Source organism: Neodiprion pinetum, chromosome 5, assembly GCF_021155775.2.
Source record: "Neodiprion pinetum isolate iyNeoPine1 chromosome 5, iyNeoPine1.2, whole genome shotgun sequence".
In the NCBI taxonomy this organism is placed as follows: domain Eukaryota; kingdom Metazoa; phylum Arthropoda; class Insecta; order Hymenoptera; family Diprionidae; genus Neodiprion; species Neodiprion pinetum.
In genome coordinates, this window is record NC_060236.1 from 15,257,993 (window position 1) to 15,275,832 (window position 17,840).

At 35.0% G+C, this 17,840-nt stretch overlaps 1 protein-coding gene across 1 annotated transcript in view; it reads right to left on the reverse strand.

Annotated features, from left to right (window-relative positions):
- Positions 1–232: 232 nt before the first annotated feature.
- The window catches only part of LOC124220437 (transmembrane protein 135), a 61,457-nt gene continuing 43,849 nt past the window's right edge, over positions 233–17,840 (reverse strand). Inside the window, exons 4-9 of the mRNA XM_046629313.2 lie at positions 10,956–11,110; positions 10,623–10,857; positions 10,298–10,465; positions 8,237–8,377; positions 4,327–4,493; positions 233–4,242 (exon numbers count right to left, since the gene is read on the reverse strand). Of these exons, the coding sequence (XP_046485269.1) occupies positions 4,128–4,242; positions 4,327–4,493; positions 8,237–8,377; positions 10,298–10,465; positions 10,623–10,857; positions 10,956–11,110 (981 nt within the window). The 3' untranslated portion in view covers positions 233–4,127. The remainder of the gene's footprint in view (positions 4,243–4,326; positions 4,494–8,236; positions 8,378–10,297; positions 10,466–10,622; positions 10,858–10,955; positions 11,111–17,840) is intronic.

Genomic DNA, 17,840 nt, shown 5'->3' on the forward strand with positions numbered 1-17,840 from the left:
ATTTAGATTCATGCCAAAATTAATAGGCGGAGAGATTTTGATCGAATGCCTGTGTTTAAGACTTGAAGTCAATTGGTATATACGTCCGATCAGAATCTTCGATAATAAATTTCACGACCGAACTTGTAGCCACCTAGCGGCAACGCGACACGGGGGGATAACAAAAAAGATGGCTGGAGACATGAGCCACGCGTCAAGTGTACTCCTCTGTTATAATGATAAATAAAGCATATTATACAGTAATAAAGTGTTCATTTATTACAATAAATACGGAACCATTCAATCGATTTCGATCAGGCTTCAACACTGAGGTCGTAAGAACTCGGAGTACCAGCCATGTAACTCTTATTTGAGAATGGGTATGTTCCGATCTGCGAGCACTGTAAGGTGTGTCGTCAATTTAGTATACTGCGAAGCCGTTCCTGTATAGTTAGCTATACTGGTTACTGCTTAAAACGGAACGCAGTACAGTATACTGTGATCGACATTTTTTGGCGTTACTTTCATTTCATACATAATATTTGTTTCACATTGCAATAAACACAATTTATTCAAATTTTCCATTTTTGTTTTTAACGGCCGATATTTTTAAATGACAATATTCAATAATAATAATTATCAATAGTGGAAGCTGTTAAATTTCTGAACGCTGTTGATCACGTGATCAAAGCACTGAGAGCACCTTACCTCGAAAGCACCAGTGTTCACAGTAGAAAAATGGCGACGATTTATGACGTCATATATTTCCCTAGGATACTGCGACTGTATACTGTCCGTCTATAACGGAACGAATTTCTCCCCAGTAAGAGCACTGGACAGTGCTCGCAGTGTATATCGGAACATACCCAATATTCACTCGTTCCTGAGAATAACGCCATGCTTATACACGGTAAGATAGGGAAGTAGTTCGGCGGAGTAAATATGTAATTACTCTACCGAGAATCTTGATGCAAAAACTACGCAAATGGGCGATATATGCTATTAAATCGTAATTTTGAGCGTAGAACATTGAAAAATTATCTTAAAAAATCGTAGAAATTATTTTCATCAGGGAGTTTTTTTTCAACTTGATAACATCATACAGCTTTCTCAGACTTCAGATTTCCTAGGATTTGTTGTTTGCATTGCGATCTATGAATATTGATATCTTTATGAAAATACATTGAAACGTTTCGTACACGTGTGAAAATATGGTGTACCCTGAAACGTGGTTATTTATACGAATTATTGAGTGAAGAATCTCATTTGGAAAATTCAGTTTTCATTTTCAGCGGAGTGTAGCGCTAATTTCTCAGTGATACCACTGCCATCGTCTTCGATACTTCGAAATTTCGATGAAGGTAAGTTTCCGAATATTTAAAGGATATACGAATAGATATGAAAAATGTCCGTTAATACATTTAATGATATAAATAATTTCCTCACCTTAAGTCAAGTTTAATATACAACACATAAATAGATAACAAATTGTTTCGACTGTGTTTCAATGAATAATAATGGTAACAATTATGGGATGGAATGCATTTGTACATTTTAAGGGTACTGATAGTAAATTCTAATTATTCGATAAAATGAAAGACAAAATGTATATAAAAAAATATAAAATTTTTATGGGTGATTAAACCTAATGACATAAGCTTTTACGATTTTTTTTTTCATTCATGTGTTCTTGAGATATGAATTTTTGAAAAGTATTTTTTTCAATGTTTGTATTCAAGTACGAGTATACTTTAAGAAAAAAAAAAGAAAAAAACCTCATTATTGTCATTTGCGATATGATTTTTTCATTTAACCCTCAAACTTCACAATTTCGAAAGATTGGATACGTTTTTTTTTTTTTAAATACTCATAACAAACATTGTTTTTTTAAACAAATTATGCCGTCAAATTTGTCGTGGTCACATCTCATTTCATGTTTTTTTTCCAATTTCAAATTTTGTTCTGCAGAATAAAACGTCTGTATCAAATCAGACACCAGGTTTTTGTCAAATTTTGACTCCCTCTGGAACTCGTTTACTTAATTTTACTATCTTCAAGACTAGGGAGTGCTTTTAACAAAACTTTCGCGAGTTGAATCCTGCTATCAATATTAAATAATCTGTCCATGTTGCGATATTTTTTTCTACTAGGACAGCATACAATTCCTGGAAAAGTTGAATTTTTTTGTAATTAAATCTAAACTGATATGAATTTTTTCTATCGTACCTAACGCTAATTTAAGAAAATGTCAAATTTTTTTTTTGATTCTTTGTAGATTATTTTTTAATAAATGTCTATATAATCATGAAACACGTCTTTTTTGACCTGTCAAGTCACATCAGTTTAGATTTATATATTTACAAAAAAATCCGACTTTTCCACAAATTTCATGCTTTCCTAGTAGAAAGAAACATCACAGCATGGACAGATTATTGAATATTGATAGAAGGATTTAACTCGCAAAAGTTTTGTTAAAAATACTCCCTGATCTTCAAGATAGTACACTTAGCCAAACGAGTTCCAGAGTCAAAATTTAACAAAATCTTCTTGCCTGATTTGATGATACAGAAGTCATATTCTACAGAATTAAAAAATTAAAAGAAATTTTTTTTTTTAATTCATAACTCAATAACACACGAACGAAAAAAACCGAAAAAAATTGTAAAAGTTCATCTCATTAGGTGTAATCACCCATAAAAATTTTGATTGAATGAAAAATTCGAATTTTTATTCCCGTACGTTCTGGCGGAGAAAGCCCCATACATTATTTCCTTTTGCAGTCAATAAGTCTTCCACTAATTCAAAACCTGTTTACTAGGGTGGTAAAAAAAAATTATAGTTTTGGTCATTAAAATCCACATTACGGTCATTTGAAAACTACTGATTTTTACGAAGAAAGAGAAAATCGGTAGTGTTCTAATGATGATACTCATGCGTTGTTTTAGAAATTTGGAAAACTCGAAGAGGTCAGCTTCACGGATCTCTGCATGAATTTAACGAATATTTTAACTTTCAACGAAAAGCTACATTTTTCTATCACGAATGAATGAGAAATAAAAATTAAAAGAGCAACCTGTTGAACTTGAGCTAGAGAGCTCACCTTGCGGGAGGATTTGTTTTTTCTATCAAACACTGACATTTGAGGGGGTAAGAGCGAAAAAAAAACATTCTTTTTCAACCACCCTACTGTTTATACTCCAGAAATATGGTAAATGCTCTGAAAAAAATCAAGTAATGCGTATAAAAATTAAAAACGGCAAAAAATACGAGATTTATAAGTAGTTCAATTGTTTCTACATATCATGAATATCCGTATAATGATTTCACTTTATGATAAGTTTTACCAGGAATTACGAAGTTCGACAAACAGCAAAAAAATGGTTTACTGTTAAGGGCTTATCCCTCGCCCTTCGAATTAACCGATGAAAACAAAGAGAAAATATTCATGAAGCAATAGATGTGAACTTGCCGTCCATCTACAATGTACGCCAGCAAAACTAGTTTTCGTACAGTTTCACAAAATTAATTGACCTTTTGCAAACCAGCGCGACAGTTCCCATTAACAAGTAAAGGTTATTGAAAATTTTCTAAGGCACACATAACGCTGGATAATATTTAGCTTGAAACCACTGAATATCCGAATTTGAATCGGTTCGCAGGTGATCCATTACCTTAAAGTAGATATTATCATTATTATTACAAAAATGTCTTATAAAAATGACTTACTATCCTCAAATATATTTTCATGTTTGCATACAGCGTTTCATTATTTTTTACACTCCCCCCTCCTACGATAATAAACCTTTTTACTCTGTCCACCCAACTATAATTTTAGACTTTATTCAAGCAATTTTCTCGTTATCTGTTGATTACAGATAATTGTATTTTACCAAAAATGCCATGATTTGATATTCATACAATTAGTCACAATTTGATAATTGTTATAGTTTTTTCCTCGCGCCTACCTACAGAAATTTATGATACATTATAAAAAATTCGATTATTTAGGTATTGGCAAATATTCCTATATCAAGAAAAATATCCAATATGCATTGAATATAAGCAACTATAAGCCTCATAGGCTTGTTATGATTATGATCAATACCTTTCTTTCTTTGTTATAAAACGCGTGATGCATTTACTTCACGTTAAAACGAATAAGAAATCTGGTCAGTTGTTTGAGTTTTTCTGAGTACTTCTGCCAGAGAAGCACTAGTTCCTAAACCAAACTCATCCAACGGTTTTCTGGCCATTGTAGCTATTCTGTAATGAAAATCGAATTTTTTTGTCAACCATCAATTTACTTATAATCAATAATATCCAGTTGGTATGTTAAAACTGACGTACCTTCCTCCGGATAAATTGTGTAGGAATTTCCAGTACGAGGATCTCAAATTTTGCGGCTCAATAATCGCAGCATGAAAAAGAATCGCTGTACTAAAGCAATAAAGTACTATCATGAACCACTTGACCTCCGGTAGTTTTCCGGTGGCTACCCCACTATTCCAAAGTATCTGAAATTAAGAATATGCAAATATGTTTCGGAGGTAACAATTGTAGGTGCTTTTGAGACTGTCGACACAATCAGATTCTAAGGATAAGAGGTGGGGCATTTTTTTCGCTTGTAAGTTGGTCACGTAGAATGCGAGATATGCTATCATGTTTCGAAACTTTATCTCATGTCAGTTAATATGACGGATTACTTTCTTTCAATCAGTACCTGATATTGAACTTTGTTTAGGCAACGATTATTATATAGTAGGGCGGTTCCGAAAGGTGCCATTTTTCTAGATTCTGATCTCCAAGATATTTGCATTTTTTCGCTAAAAAATAGCTCACGCGATAGGGCTGGTCTGAATTTTTTTTTCTTTTATTACTACCTCAACGACGTTGAAATTTAAAAAAAAAAGCTATTTTCCACAATTTCGAAATTGGGGTATCCTGAAATCCTCCATCGGCTATGTTTTATATGACGAAACAAAAGTTTTTGCAAAACCTGAGGTACGTGCAATTTTTTTAGTGCCGAAAATTTTATATTGAAATACGTAAAAACTGATTTTTTTAACGTCCAAATATTAAAATATTTCGAATAAGAAGTTTCTTCTCTTCAAGCACTGTGTATATGGAGGACTATAATGTGTAGATGTTGTGTTTACCCTTTCGAATCCTTGCTTCCGATGAGAAGCCATGTAAGACAAGCAAAGCCGTCTAATGAATGATATGAATGAATGATATGATATATCTACACATTATAGTCCTCCGTATACACAGTGCTTGAAGAGAAGAAACTTCTTATTCACTCATAAACCGGGCACCGGAAAACAAATTCGAACTCACTGGTGATGAGAGAAATTAACGACAACAGAGTCAGGGCGGCTAGGTGGTCTAGTGGAGTAAGGCTCCGGTCAAGCATCTCTAGACACCAGGTTCGATTCCTGGCTTCGTCGTTAATTTTTCGAATTTACATTCTTTCATTAAAATATTTCACTGCTCTTTATTTCTCTTGTTACTTTACAATGAACAAGAGCTCACGCGAAACCGGATGAATGTTAGCGAATATTAAATACTGCCTCAACAAATTTTTTTTCTTTCAGGACTTTAGGAAAAGCCTTATAACGGAACGTTTATTGGGGTTTCATAAAAACTTTTGATTCACAAATGATAGCCACTGAAGGATTTAAGGATATCCTGACTTTGAAATTCCCGAAATAGCCTTTTTTCGAAATTTCAACGTCGTTGAGGCAGTAGAAAATTTTTTTTAGCCCAGCCCTTTCACGTGAGTTATATTTTAGTGAAGAAGTACGAAATCTGAAAAAGGCCCTTTTCTGAACCTCCCTATTATACAAGATGTATATTCTAAGTCGGGACAAATTTCTAGGGTGTATAAGGGCTATCAAGACAAGCATTTTGAGGTAAGACACGTATCGTGTTGTTGATTTCATACAAGAACACTGTAATGTGGTCTACGCCTGAATAAAATTTTTGATAAAAAACGATTACAACTGATTCATTATACCATGAACAAGCGCGCGGTACTAAAGCTTTCAAAGCAGACCATGGGTGTCTTAACTCAAAATGCTTTAGGCTAAGCAACCTAGAAAATAATAGGCGATTTTGTGACAAAAATCTCATCTGAAAACTAACTGTGCCACAATTTGAAGCACAGCTTGGAGATGAAAAATTCATGTTGATAACTCTCATTTCGGTAAAGGTTTATTTTATTAATGTTTAAAAGCGGAAAACCTGTTTCTTCAGTTTTTACAAAATGATGCATAGTAAAAATCAACATGTAATTGTGCCAAAACTACTGATCCAACAGCGCTCGCCTTTGCCCGCGGTAATCTGCATATAATTCGCTACTATGTCGCAGAAAGCCTACGCTACAACTTGTAAGTTGGCGGAGTTATAAATTTTTGAAAAATGATGGTTATTTAACGGTTTTTAGAGTTCTTTTCGATTAAAAATTACCCAATCTTGTCGATCTGAAGCTCATTTTGAAAGTATTTCAATTGTCTACAACTTTTCTCATTAGATTTCAAGGATTGTTTCATTAGTTTACATCCTAGAAGTACAAACTGAGGAAAAAATAGGTTGTCCGCTTTTAAACATTGATAAAAGAAAACCTTAACTGAACTGAGAGTTACAAACGTTTTCGTCCATAAGCCGTGCTTCGAATTGTGGCACAGTTAGTTTTCAGATGGGATGGTTGTCATAAAAAAACTTAGATTGATTAGTGTACTTGTCTTGGCACCCTCTAAACACCCTATAAATTTATCCCGAGTTAGACTATACAATTGAATGTTGATCGTGGTTATGGAGGTCGTGGAAACAAAAAAATCGGATAATTGTTAACGTTTCGGCCCGAGTGGGGGCCCTCTTCAGAACGAAAATTAATTTAGTTTATTGCCCACATCTTATCTGAAGATGTGTGTTGGATGAAAAACGAGCCAAGAACGGACGAACATCACAAAATAAAGGGCGAAGCAAGATGATCCGCCAACCGTTAAAGAGTGGAAATATAACGAGATAATTTTCAAAGTAATACATATTAGTCAAATATTATTTAAAAACTTGGATTAGGTCAACTTTATAAAATGTTAATTCGAGAATTTGAAAACTTTTAAAATTATTATTGCACCAGGAATGAAGTAATTAGAGTCAGCAACTTGTGGATCATCCGAACGTGTGGGCAAGAAGGAGGTGAATGTACAAACGTTAACAATTATCCGATTGTTTTGTTTCAACGACCTCCATAACCACGATCAACATTCATTTCAACTTCGAGGTCAAGAAAAATATATTGTTCATCATCTTAGACTATACACTGTGTATAGACATTTTGTACGTGATCAAAATCTATTATCAAAATATATCGTATAATTTAAAATAGAATTTTATCATAAGCTGATAAGTTACTGAACAAAAGTAAGACATTTTGGGTTGGGAAAGCCTAGAAAGCGCATAACTTATGCTAATCGATTTTTGGTGAATCATACTGTTCTATCTTGATAGGTAGCTACTTTCATTTTATTTTTAGAACTATTTTGAAATAGTCCGTATTTACAATCCAACGGTGAAAGTATTTGAAATTTGTCGTGATTTTATCTACATCAATAAAGACGCAAAATTCTGAGTAATAAATAAACATATGAGACATTCAGTCGCAAATCAAACAATTTTGACCGTCACTATTTTTAATTGCATTGAAATTTTTTTGAGGCGATAGGCAGCATTTCTAAACCTCCAATTGACTAAAAAAATAATTATAAATTCACCTTAGAATTACAAATATTCAAAGTTCCTCAAAGTTTCGCCTTTATTCAAATTGTTCAATAAAATTCTTTAAAATATCAGTTTTCATTTCGATCATTCTAAAATTGATCCCATGATGGAATAAAGTTTTTAAATATATTTCCGAGTATTACAAAAATTTTGAATTGACAAAACTTACAATTTTTGCTAGTATTTTTTTGGAAAATTTCAATACTACGAATTGATTGGCTTTTGGTTTTTATCCATTCAAATTTTCTTAGAGTCCGCAAAAAAAAAAAAAAAAGGAAAAACTCGTTTTATCAAGAGACCAATCGAGAATGATTCGTGTCGAATGAAATTTATTTGGCAAAATTTTCTAGACATTAACAAAAAGCGAAACTTTAAGAAGATTCAATAATTACTTGTTGAATATTACACTATTCATTGTATTTTCCTGTGAAATAGCAAACTTCTTTTATCATAAAAAATAATGCTTTATGTTCACCTGTAACGCTTTCCACATTACGTACAAAGCGATTGTATTATCTGGATACATCGTAAAAGCAACACTCGCCGCGATACCAGCTGGTATTGCATAATAGCGTGAATCTTTTCCAAAAGCTCTCCTCAACCCGCAAGACAGCATCTGGAATGTAAAATACAAACTCAAGGATATGGATGGGTTAGCGGTGGTGATATTTAATACAGATATATCATGTTGGTAAGTGTCTTCACCAGTCATCGAGTCAAAGTGGATGCGCCAATCATTTAACAGTTTTCAAACCAAAGTTATTTACAAGGTTCTGATCATTGCAGTCCGGAATAACATTATCATAGTAAATAATAATTGAATATATAATCATAACATATTGTAAAATCATCCTATATGAATTTTATCTTCAATTTGTTGAAACCGCGTAAAACTTAGGTTTGGTCCACCCCGAATGTTTGAAAATTTTAATTGCGACACTCTGATGTGTTAAATTTTATCTTCACTAGTTTTGATTGATTGTGAGTAAGCTTGTTGATCAAGCTAGCGGAATGACCTATCTGGAAATAGATTTTATCTCTTCTGCTGATTGGACTTGTCTGAAGAATGTCAAAAAGAAAACTTTTGTCTTGTAATGAGTTTCTTATGAGAGAGCGAAAGTTTTGAAGATTTTTAGGCGAGTTTCACGGAATTGTCGAAGAATTTTAGAACTAGTCCAGAAAAAATGATTACCTCAGTAATCGGAGTATTGCAAACTTTCTCGAACAAAGTATGAAAATCTCTGAAAATGTGTCCGATTTTGCGGGTAACCTTGAATGATTTTGGGTTTTTGTAAGAAAATCGACGAGTAAATTTATTCAGGTTTTTAGGCCGTTCCAATTTCGAATTAAGTAAATCTTTACAAACAATGATGAAATCAATTATTTTTCTACGTTATTTCAAAATTTTTCCGCAGAATTTTTTGAAGAAACTCAACATGTGTTTTAATTTTGTAAAAAATTCGATGAAATCTGAGACTTTTGTTAATACATTCTCGGCATAATTTTTCCACTAGGTAGTCACCGAAAAATATAAGTAGATAAGTTGAGTTGGAAATGCGTAATTCTCGCTTTTTCACCTCAACTAATCTCTAAACTATAATATTGAGGCAAAATTGCCGTGTAATTGAATAGTTACGCTAGTCTATCCGGTTTGTTGCCTTTAATTTGATTATACATTTTTGTATTTAGCATGCGTAAGCATTAACAGAAAAATATGAAAATTATTTCATTACATCGCAATATCTAAATATTTATATGTATACGACAAGGTATATATTTGGCATTATGAATTACCCTAGTCAACCAGAAAAACTGTTTTGTTGCCGTACTTTGCAAATGCTTTTTTTGCCTCGGTATGGGGCTAGTTAAATATGTTTGTAAAGAAAAAAAGAAACACCCATTTCTTTAGAAGAATCTATTTATTTAAAAAAAATAAAAAATGTGTTACGTCCGGTGTACCGCCACACGTCTCTCCCATCTCTTCACTCTTCCACATTCCTTGTAATAATCTTATAGTTTCTTTCCTGTTCTATTTCCATTCTGGCTCATGCCATTCGCTATTGACCTGACTCTGCTAATTCTGTTCCCCACTATTCTGGATTTTCGCACCTTTCGTCTATTTCTACTCTTTATCCCGGATTCATTCTTATTCCAACGTTCGATACGATCAATTCAAATCCAACACACAACAACCTCGCGTATAACTTTTTTCGCCAACATTGTGAACTATGCACTTCGTTTGGACTATTCCATAAATTTTTCAAACAAATATATAGTTGTTATCCCGAACATATAGACGGTTATTCAACTCTTGTCCTAACTTCCGGATGTCCTAGGACGTAAAACCGAACCAGTTCGTTCCTTACCGCTCGGGGATAAACAACGTTCACGGACGTAACAAATGTATGAACATTTTTACATTTAATTTTTCTTAAAGTATTGTGACGACCTTGAGAAGTTTTTTTTTTGTTGACCAGTGTTGTAATTACAGGTTTTATAAAAAAAAGACAGAAATAGATATGGAAATGCAACTTACTCTATATATTCCTGTAAATCCTCCAATAAACATTCCCAGGTACAAATTTTCTCTCCTAAATATTATCTGCTTGGCAATTTTTGGTCTACCGAATATTTTTTTCCACTGCAAAACCAATTTTATTGCTAATTGGACCCCAATTCCAATTCCGAACAGTTTAGTGCCTCCCTATAAATAACTCAAGTTGAAATATGCTGTGAAGTTCATTAGTTTTTATCAGATGACGTAAGCTATGTGTTTAGGGTCATTAAATCTATTTTTCCAGTAACCGAGAAGCTTGTTGAGATTTTTCCCGATTTAAGAAACTGTAGTTATTTTTACTCACCGATATAACGTAATGAGCACAACTGAAAGGATGTGGACAAGATAGATGTTTGTGCCGAGCTTTAAGTCTCTCAATTACATGTTTATACACAGCAAGGCCACGGTGGCAAGCATTAAATATTTGATTATTAGATTTATTGGTTATTCTACGTTTTTGTGAACATTTCGGGGCTAAAGTATGTGGCTCTCTTCTGATTTCACTGCAGTTATATCTCTCATATGGCCCAATAACAAATCTGAAGCAATAAAGGAAGATCCATCAGCGGGGTGTACTTCTATAATTTTACAAAGCACGTTACATCTTTTAAATGGTAAATATATTTAGTGTACTAACTGAAGGATTTTGAATATGGAATCCTGTTGGTTTTTCTCACTGCGAAAATAGTACAACATCATTGCTATACTAGCAGCAAAAATGTACACTTCACCACGTGGAATCACCGAGAAGTACCCTCTCCATACACCTGCTCTGAACACCGTTTCCGTAGCCTAAAAACATTTATTAAACAGATATATATATATATATATATATATTTGTGTATTGTCTTCGTGTTGAAATCATAATTAGTAGATTGTATACCACGGAGGTGAAGTAGGTCTTTTTGTGCCGAGCATAAGTTTACAATGTGAGTCGTATAGTCGGGGAGCTAGCGTCACGTTTTGTTGACTTGATGTGTAAACTAGTCACAACCCCTGTAAATGGCTCTACTATAAATATAGGAAAAACAATTTTGACTAAAAGTTATAGAAAACCGATTAATTACAAAGTTGTTATTAGTATTTTAACCCTTAGCGGCCACATGGGGTAACTCATTACCCCACGCTGAAAAACCTAGTTGTACAAGACATATATGGGTATTTCAAGACTTCTAACCAATCGTTTCTTATTTGTAGAAGAATTCTTCAACATTTCTAATGATTTTTATCACACTTGTCTACTACCGGCGGATATTACTTGTTATTTGTTACTTGTTAGACGTTACTTGTATCAATTTCAAAGGTTTTAGACCTCTAATTTCACTTTTTCTGAGCTTGGGGTAACTAGTTACCCCGTGTGGCCGCTAAGGGTTAATATCTAAATAATTATTAATGGAGTTATCGACTGAAACAGAAGAAAAAGTTCATTAAATGAACCAGAAGTCGTAATCAGTAAGTTTTATAAAAAAAAAATCATCCAAGAAAAAAGACGGGAAACTTAATGATCTATAATAACGGTTATTATAAGTGTTGGTCTAAAGTGCATGGTCGCCGAGATATAGGCAGATAACGTTTTCTCAGGATGGCGACTTTTTGCCATCGGAATTTGTCCGGATCTTGTGATTTTGTGCTCGGTACGTGATACTAAATCCGATTAAAAAATAAAATAACTGTTGTAATTTAGTGCGACGCAATATTAACCATTGACTGGCCTAAAGTATTATGGGCATGACACGACATTCGATTGCCGTTCATCAGGCGTATGCTCCATGAAACACATGGCACACCTTCAATTTCTTAAAGTGTAATCTGTTTACTCACAAAAAATCGAAAGTCTGTCAGTTTACAATAAATTTTAACCATTGTAAGCCATATTCTCCATGTGAGGCCCCCGACCGCCGCTGCACTAACTCCTCGTTTATTTGACTTGTCAAACTATCATATTCCACTGAAATGCTGTCAGACCGGTAATTTTGTGAGAATTATATCATAATGAACAGAAAATTCAAAGTCTGCTACTTTACACATGGACCCATTGAGTTTTTTACAAGGTGAGTTTGAGTGCCGAAAGACTTGCAATACTCTGCAATAGTGGTAGCAAAACGATTATTTATTATTTGTAACACTATAAAGAACCAATATACAAAGTTTGATATGTTTACCCATGGGTATGCAAAACTTTTCATTTAACAACATTTTAACTTGTTGTTGCTCCGCCATGTTTCGCTTACGCGCTAACTGTCTATAACCATTTTTATAAACACATCATAGACTATCTAACTTACAGGGGCATTTTGTGACGATAGCTCCCCGAATAGTAGGCGAGCGCATTCGCGAGCCAAAGACGAATATTGCAAATACGCTAGGCGAACAAAGCTTGGCCTCTATCGTGTGTTCGATATTTTATGTAATAAAACTCTGGTGCACAAGTTTTTTTCACAGCGCATGCAGTCGCCGACGACTCATATTGCAAACTTGATCTGCTTTTTAAACATGTACCAAACAGCTGGATGCAGCAAAAGCAACATGCTCTTATTGGCTGCTTGCTACGTACGTGGTGGTGGGGCTTCTGCTATATGCAACAATAACAACTGCTGTACGAAGTAGGTTCATGTCTACGTCCAACAGCAGCTTTCATGTACAGCAAGATGCTGAAGAAAATTCAGAATCATTGACCAATCAGAGCATTTTTGCTGCTGCTGCATCCGGCTGTTTGCTGCACGTAAAAAAGAAGCTTTATGCTTAGCGTGAAAAAACCTACTTTGCCTTCTTACAATTAGTACATATGCCCGCAGTTATTCCCGAACGGCTAATTTATCAAACAAGTTGATTACGATGGTAAAATGAAGTCAGCCTGCAGCGCTGCCGCCAGTCGGCCACAAACCCATTTTTTGTATTGTTGAAGTGTGTTATATATACGAAGATTAAACCTGTTTCGCGGCCCGGCGGTGATGGCGCTGCAGGCGGATTCCGCATTGCCAACGTTGTTTATTCAGCCAAAAAATTAACCGTCCACGAATCATTGCCCACATGTGTACACGCCTATTCCAACATTATTTGATCATATGTACTTTTCAATCTCTGTAGCGATTCTTATTTGGCGTTGGATAAAGGTGCGAACTAATACTTTGAACGTAGAACTCATAGTACAGTAATATCCAGTAATTCCTCAATCTTATGCGATAATGTTCAGGGGTTACCCCTAAATGTTTAAGCTTATGCGGAGGAGGATAGGCGGGTGAGGTGAGGTGCGTGTGTGTGTGTATGCGTGCGATGGCGGGGCAGGGGGCTTCAGCTACTATCTTGGGAAACACGTTTAACACATACCTCGTGAACCGTGCATCATACGATAAAAATAATAGAAACTTTTTGTGTAGATAATGAAATTCTTCAGAACTTTTATAGGGTTTTTTCCCAGTAGAGTGCATGGTTTTTGATTTACAATCTTTTCCAAATATGGTCATTACTAAATACAATATCGGCAACGGTTGATGAAACAGAAAAAATGGTGATAACCAAATTTTTACAATATGAAGTATATAGAATAAAATGTAGAATTTTCAATGTTTTCCAAGGGGTATGGCGATATTGACGTATGAGTGAGAATAACGTTAAAGTAAAATATCTACATATTTCAAACCTTCGTGATTAGAAAATGAAAAGTTCATAATTTTTAGTGGTTTTATAGGTATCATCTTGTAGCTGGATTCACCTGAAGCGAAATCAATTAATATTATTATGTTTCTTGTATTTCCGATACAATGTCCAGTTTTTCAAAGAGATTTCTTTTTCTGCCCTCTGCTGTTGTGCAGTCATGGTGTATCAAATCGAGACCTCAAACTGGTTGACACTAATCATAAGATAATAGAGAAACTAAAGTATTTCACCGCACCCGGTTAACGTTAATCTAGTGATGGTAGGTAAAGAAGCTTTCCGTAGATGAGGCGCTGAGCTGAAGTTGCCAAAACGTGTTTGAAACATAGCCTCGCGATACGTGCACCAAAATGAAGCCCTAATTAGAAAAAGAAAGCAACAGCGGGATACCGACCTCTCACTCCAATCGCTGAATTGGCGGGGGACACACCTATCTTTATACAAGTATACCTCCCTGCTTGCCTTATTGCTTTCCCTGCCTAGCGACTCTTCCCCACTCTTTCTACCGTGTAACAGTGAGATCGGTCTCCCACTGTGTCGCTTTCTCTGTCTACTTAGGGCTTCAGCTCGGTGTATGGACCGCGCAGTTTATCTCTATACCGAAAGAAATCTGTTGCGAGTATCGCATGGGATGCTATTGCTATTTTCGCATTCGAGTGTTCCATGCGAAAGAGGTACGACGAAGTTGCCATTATCGCATGATAACCATGCTATTTTAGTATGAAAATGTCCCATGCGAGAAAGACATGCACCGATGGGATTATCGCTCGAGAACAATGCGCTAAACGCACGAATACGCATATGCATATCTTCTTACGAAAAATTGCAAATTTTTTCGCGAAACGTGTGTTTCATTATTTCATTAGTAGAATGCGTCTGTAAAATTTAAGAAAAATCGGAATGATTGATTAAGATTTTTACCGAAAATCGTACAGTTTGACGTGGAACGAGTGATATTCTCACGCAAAGGTTGAACAAAGATAGAAATATGCTCCCCGTTAGTGAAAGAGAGATGATTTCCTCCCAACCCTATCTCTTCCGCTGCTAATTAAAAACAAGTATCTGAGAAACACAGATTTCTCCCAATTTTCCATCTTTCTCGGTGACACTCTCTCGGGCAGGGAAAGCCAACTGGTCAGAAAAAATACACGAGTGCCAAAAATTATTTCATTTAATTCTGCACGAAAGGAAAGGAATTCTTGAACCAACAAAATAGATTTTCTTCGAGTCAATTCACTTTAATCTAGTATAATAATTTATTCCAAATATAATAACTTTAAATAAACAATTTCTATGTACTTAATTTGTCAAAATGATTTAGTCAACTGAATTCCTCGATTCAACAAAAACCTTTCTGGTCGCTATCGAGTGAAGTATTGATTCAAATGAAGCTTCTAATGTTATTCCCAAATTAAGTTAACTAAATACCATTTCATTAGAAGTTTATGTACTGTTCCTCCATGTCGCGTGTTCGTTAGCAGAAACAATTGGGTACTTCCAATAAAATAAGTACATGAATCTAGTCAGCAAAAAATTTACATTGATCGAATGCTATACTATGTTGATCTAACCGGAGCTTGTTTGGCGTAACTGGTTAATCAGTTACACTAATTTGTTTACGAGGTAAAAGAAACACCACATGTTTCGAAACAAGTTGAGAATATATTCAACGTAAACATTAGTACTACTACTATATATACATCATACTGGTACATCCTACTAGTACTTTAAACGGCCACTAGGCGGTGAACTCTCTCGCTACGGAAGTAGTTTCAGAGATGGTTATAAAACCGGGTAGTCTGCTAAGGAAACAGATATGGAGAACGGAAGATAAATTTGTCATCAGACCTGTTACAAACGAAGAAAGCATAATACCAAGTTTCAAGTCATCCAAACTGATACTGACGACAAATAAGCAGAAACTATTGGTACATGGTCGATTCTTAATTCTACGTTACAACAATAAGTTTTTGAGTTTTATCCGATCAATATCGAGTAAATCCCACACAATTTTGATTTAACAGAATTATGAATGATATCATTACTGTAACTACAAATTTCACTACCTGCTTTAACCATTGAACTCTTGACTCAACAGAATATGAACAAGAATAAGCTTTACTTGTTTTGATAGAACAGTTTCATGTTTTTAAAATAAAACCATTGATCAGCGTTCAATCAGTTTTAGTCATTTCAATCACACATGTTCTTAATACAAAATTCACATTATCGCAAGAAACTCACGCCGTGTTATCTTGAATAAATTGATAATCAGCATGATCGTTCAGTCTTCATTCAATTGTATATTAAGTTGTCACAAGTATTTCATCCGACAAATTATTTTGTTGAACTAACAAGGAACATCCGCGAAGTGTCCGCCTCCGATTTTGATGAAACTTGGTAGGAATGTTAGGTACGTTAAAATAAGAGATACGTATTTTTTACATCGGCTGAAATTTATTTTGAGGGGGTGAACCCCCCCCCCTGAAATGCTATTTTTCACAGTTCTTAATATATTGCATAATAGAGCCTAATGTACAGATTGCAGGGAAACTTGCAGGGGAAATTGCAGGGGTTTCTGACGTTGCTCTTTCCAAATCTGAAGTCCAAATTTGAAAGTTCAAAATGGCGGATCCAACATCCGGAGATACAGGAGATACTACTGCTATCATTTCATCCCGTCATTGAACCAAAAATGGGTGAATTCTGAAGTACACCAGAAACAGATATGGATACCAATTTTCGTAGAGATGGCAGATATTGTAATGATTTTCTACCGCCGTTTTGGATTCGTCGCTTCGAATTCATAGTTTTCGTGGTCAGATCTATGACCAGCGACCTCTAAAACAGTTTCCACCGACTTTCGGTGAAGATTGATCGATCTTTCGTTATTGACGTCGGCCATGTTGGACCCGCCATTTTGAACTTTCAAATTTTGAAACAGCAACGTCAAAAACCCCTAGAAATCAAGTTTCCCTGCAATCTGTACATTACGTCCTATTATGCAATATATTAGAAATTGTCAAAAATAGCATTTTAGGGGGGTAGTTCACCCCCTTAAAATTGATTTCATAAGATTTTATAAAAAAAATACGCATCTCTTATTTTAGCGTACTTAAAATCCCTACCAAGTTTCATCAACATCGGAGGAAGACACTTCGCGGATGTTCTTGTAAGTAGGTAGTGATTTGCCGCATTCGACTACAGCATTTAGTTGAATCAATCGAATATTACTTGACTCAAATAATCCTTTCCCTCCGTGTATGGCAAAGATTTGAGATTGGTAGATCGCCCTGAGTCTGGATAGTAAACCGTAGATCTCGGGTCTGATCAAGTTGGCTATCCCTGCTCACGGCCAACACCGCGTTACAGCGAGCGTTCCAGCATTATTATATTTCAGTGATGGCTTGAAACAGGAATAGGCACATAGGTCAAGCTATGCCGTCCAGCGGCAGACAAGTACACGAAACATCAAAACGCGTTCGCCATCTAGTGGTAAGTGAGACAAAAGTCAAATCGAAAGTTTCGGCTAAATAATTAGCTGTGATAACGTATATCTGAATAGCCAATCGCGCTCAGGAACAGAATACTTGGCGTACAAGTGCGAAAAACATATGAATAAGAAACATACAAGTGAAACATCTTCACATGGCCTAATGGCAGAAATTGCCAGGACCAAGAGAATTGAACGTATGAACGAGAAGACGGTACAAGTGAAACAGGTATAACTGAGGTTTTACTGTAGTCTGAATAACTAGTTATAATTTTTAGATATTTTTGATGATTAACAAGACATTTTCCGACAAGAACATCAATTCTGTAAGAGATTGCATTATGAACGTACTTTTTTTCGCTCTGGCTCTCGGTT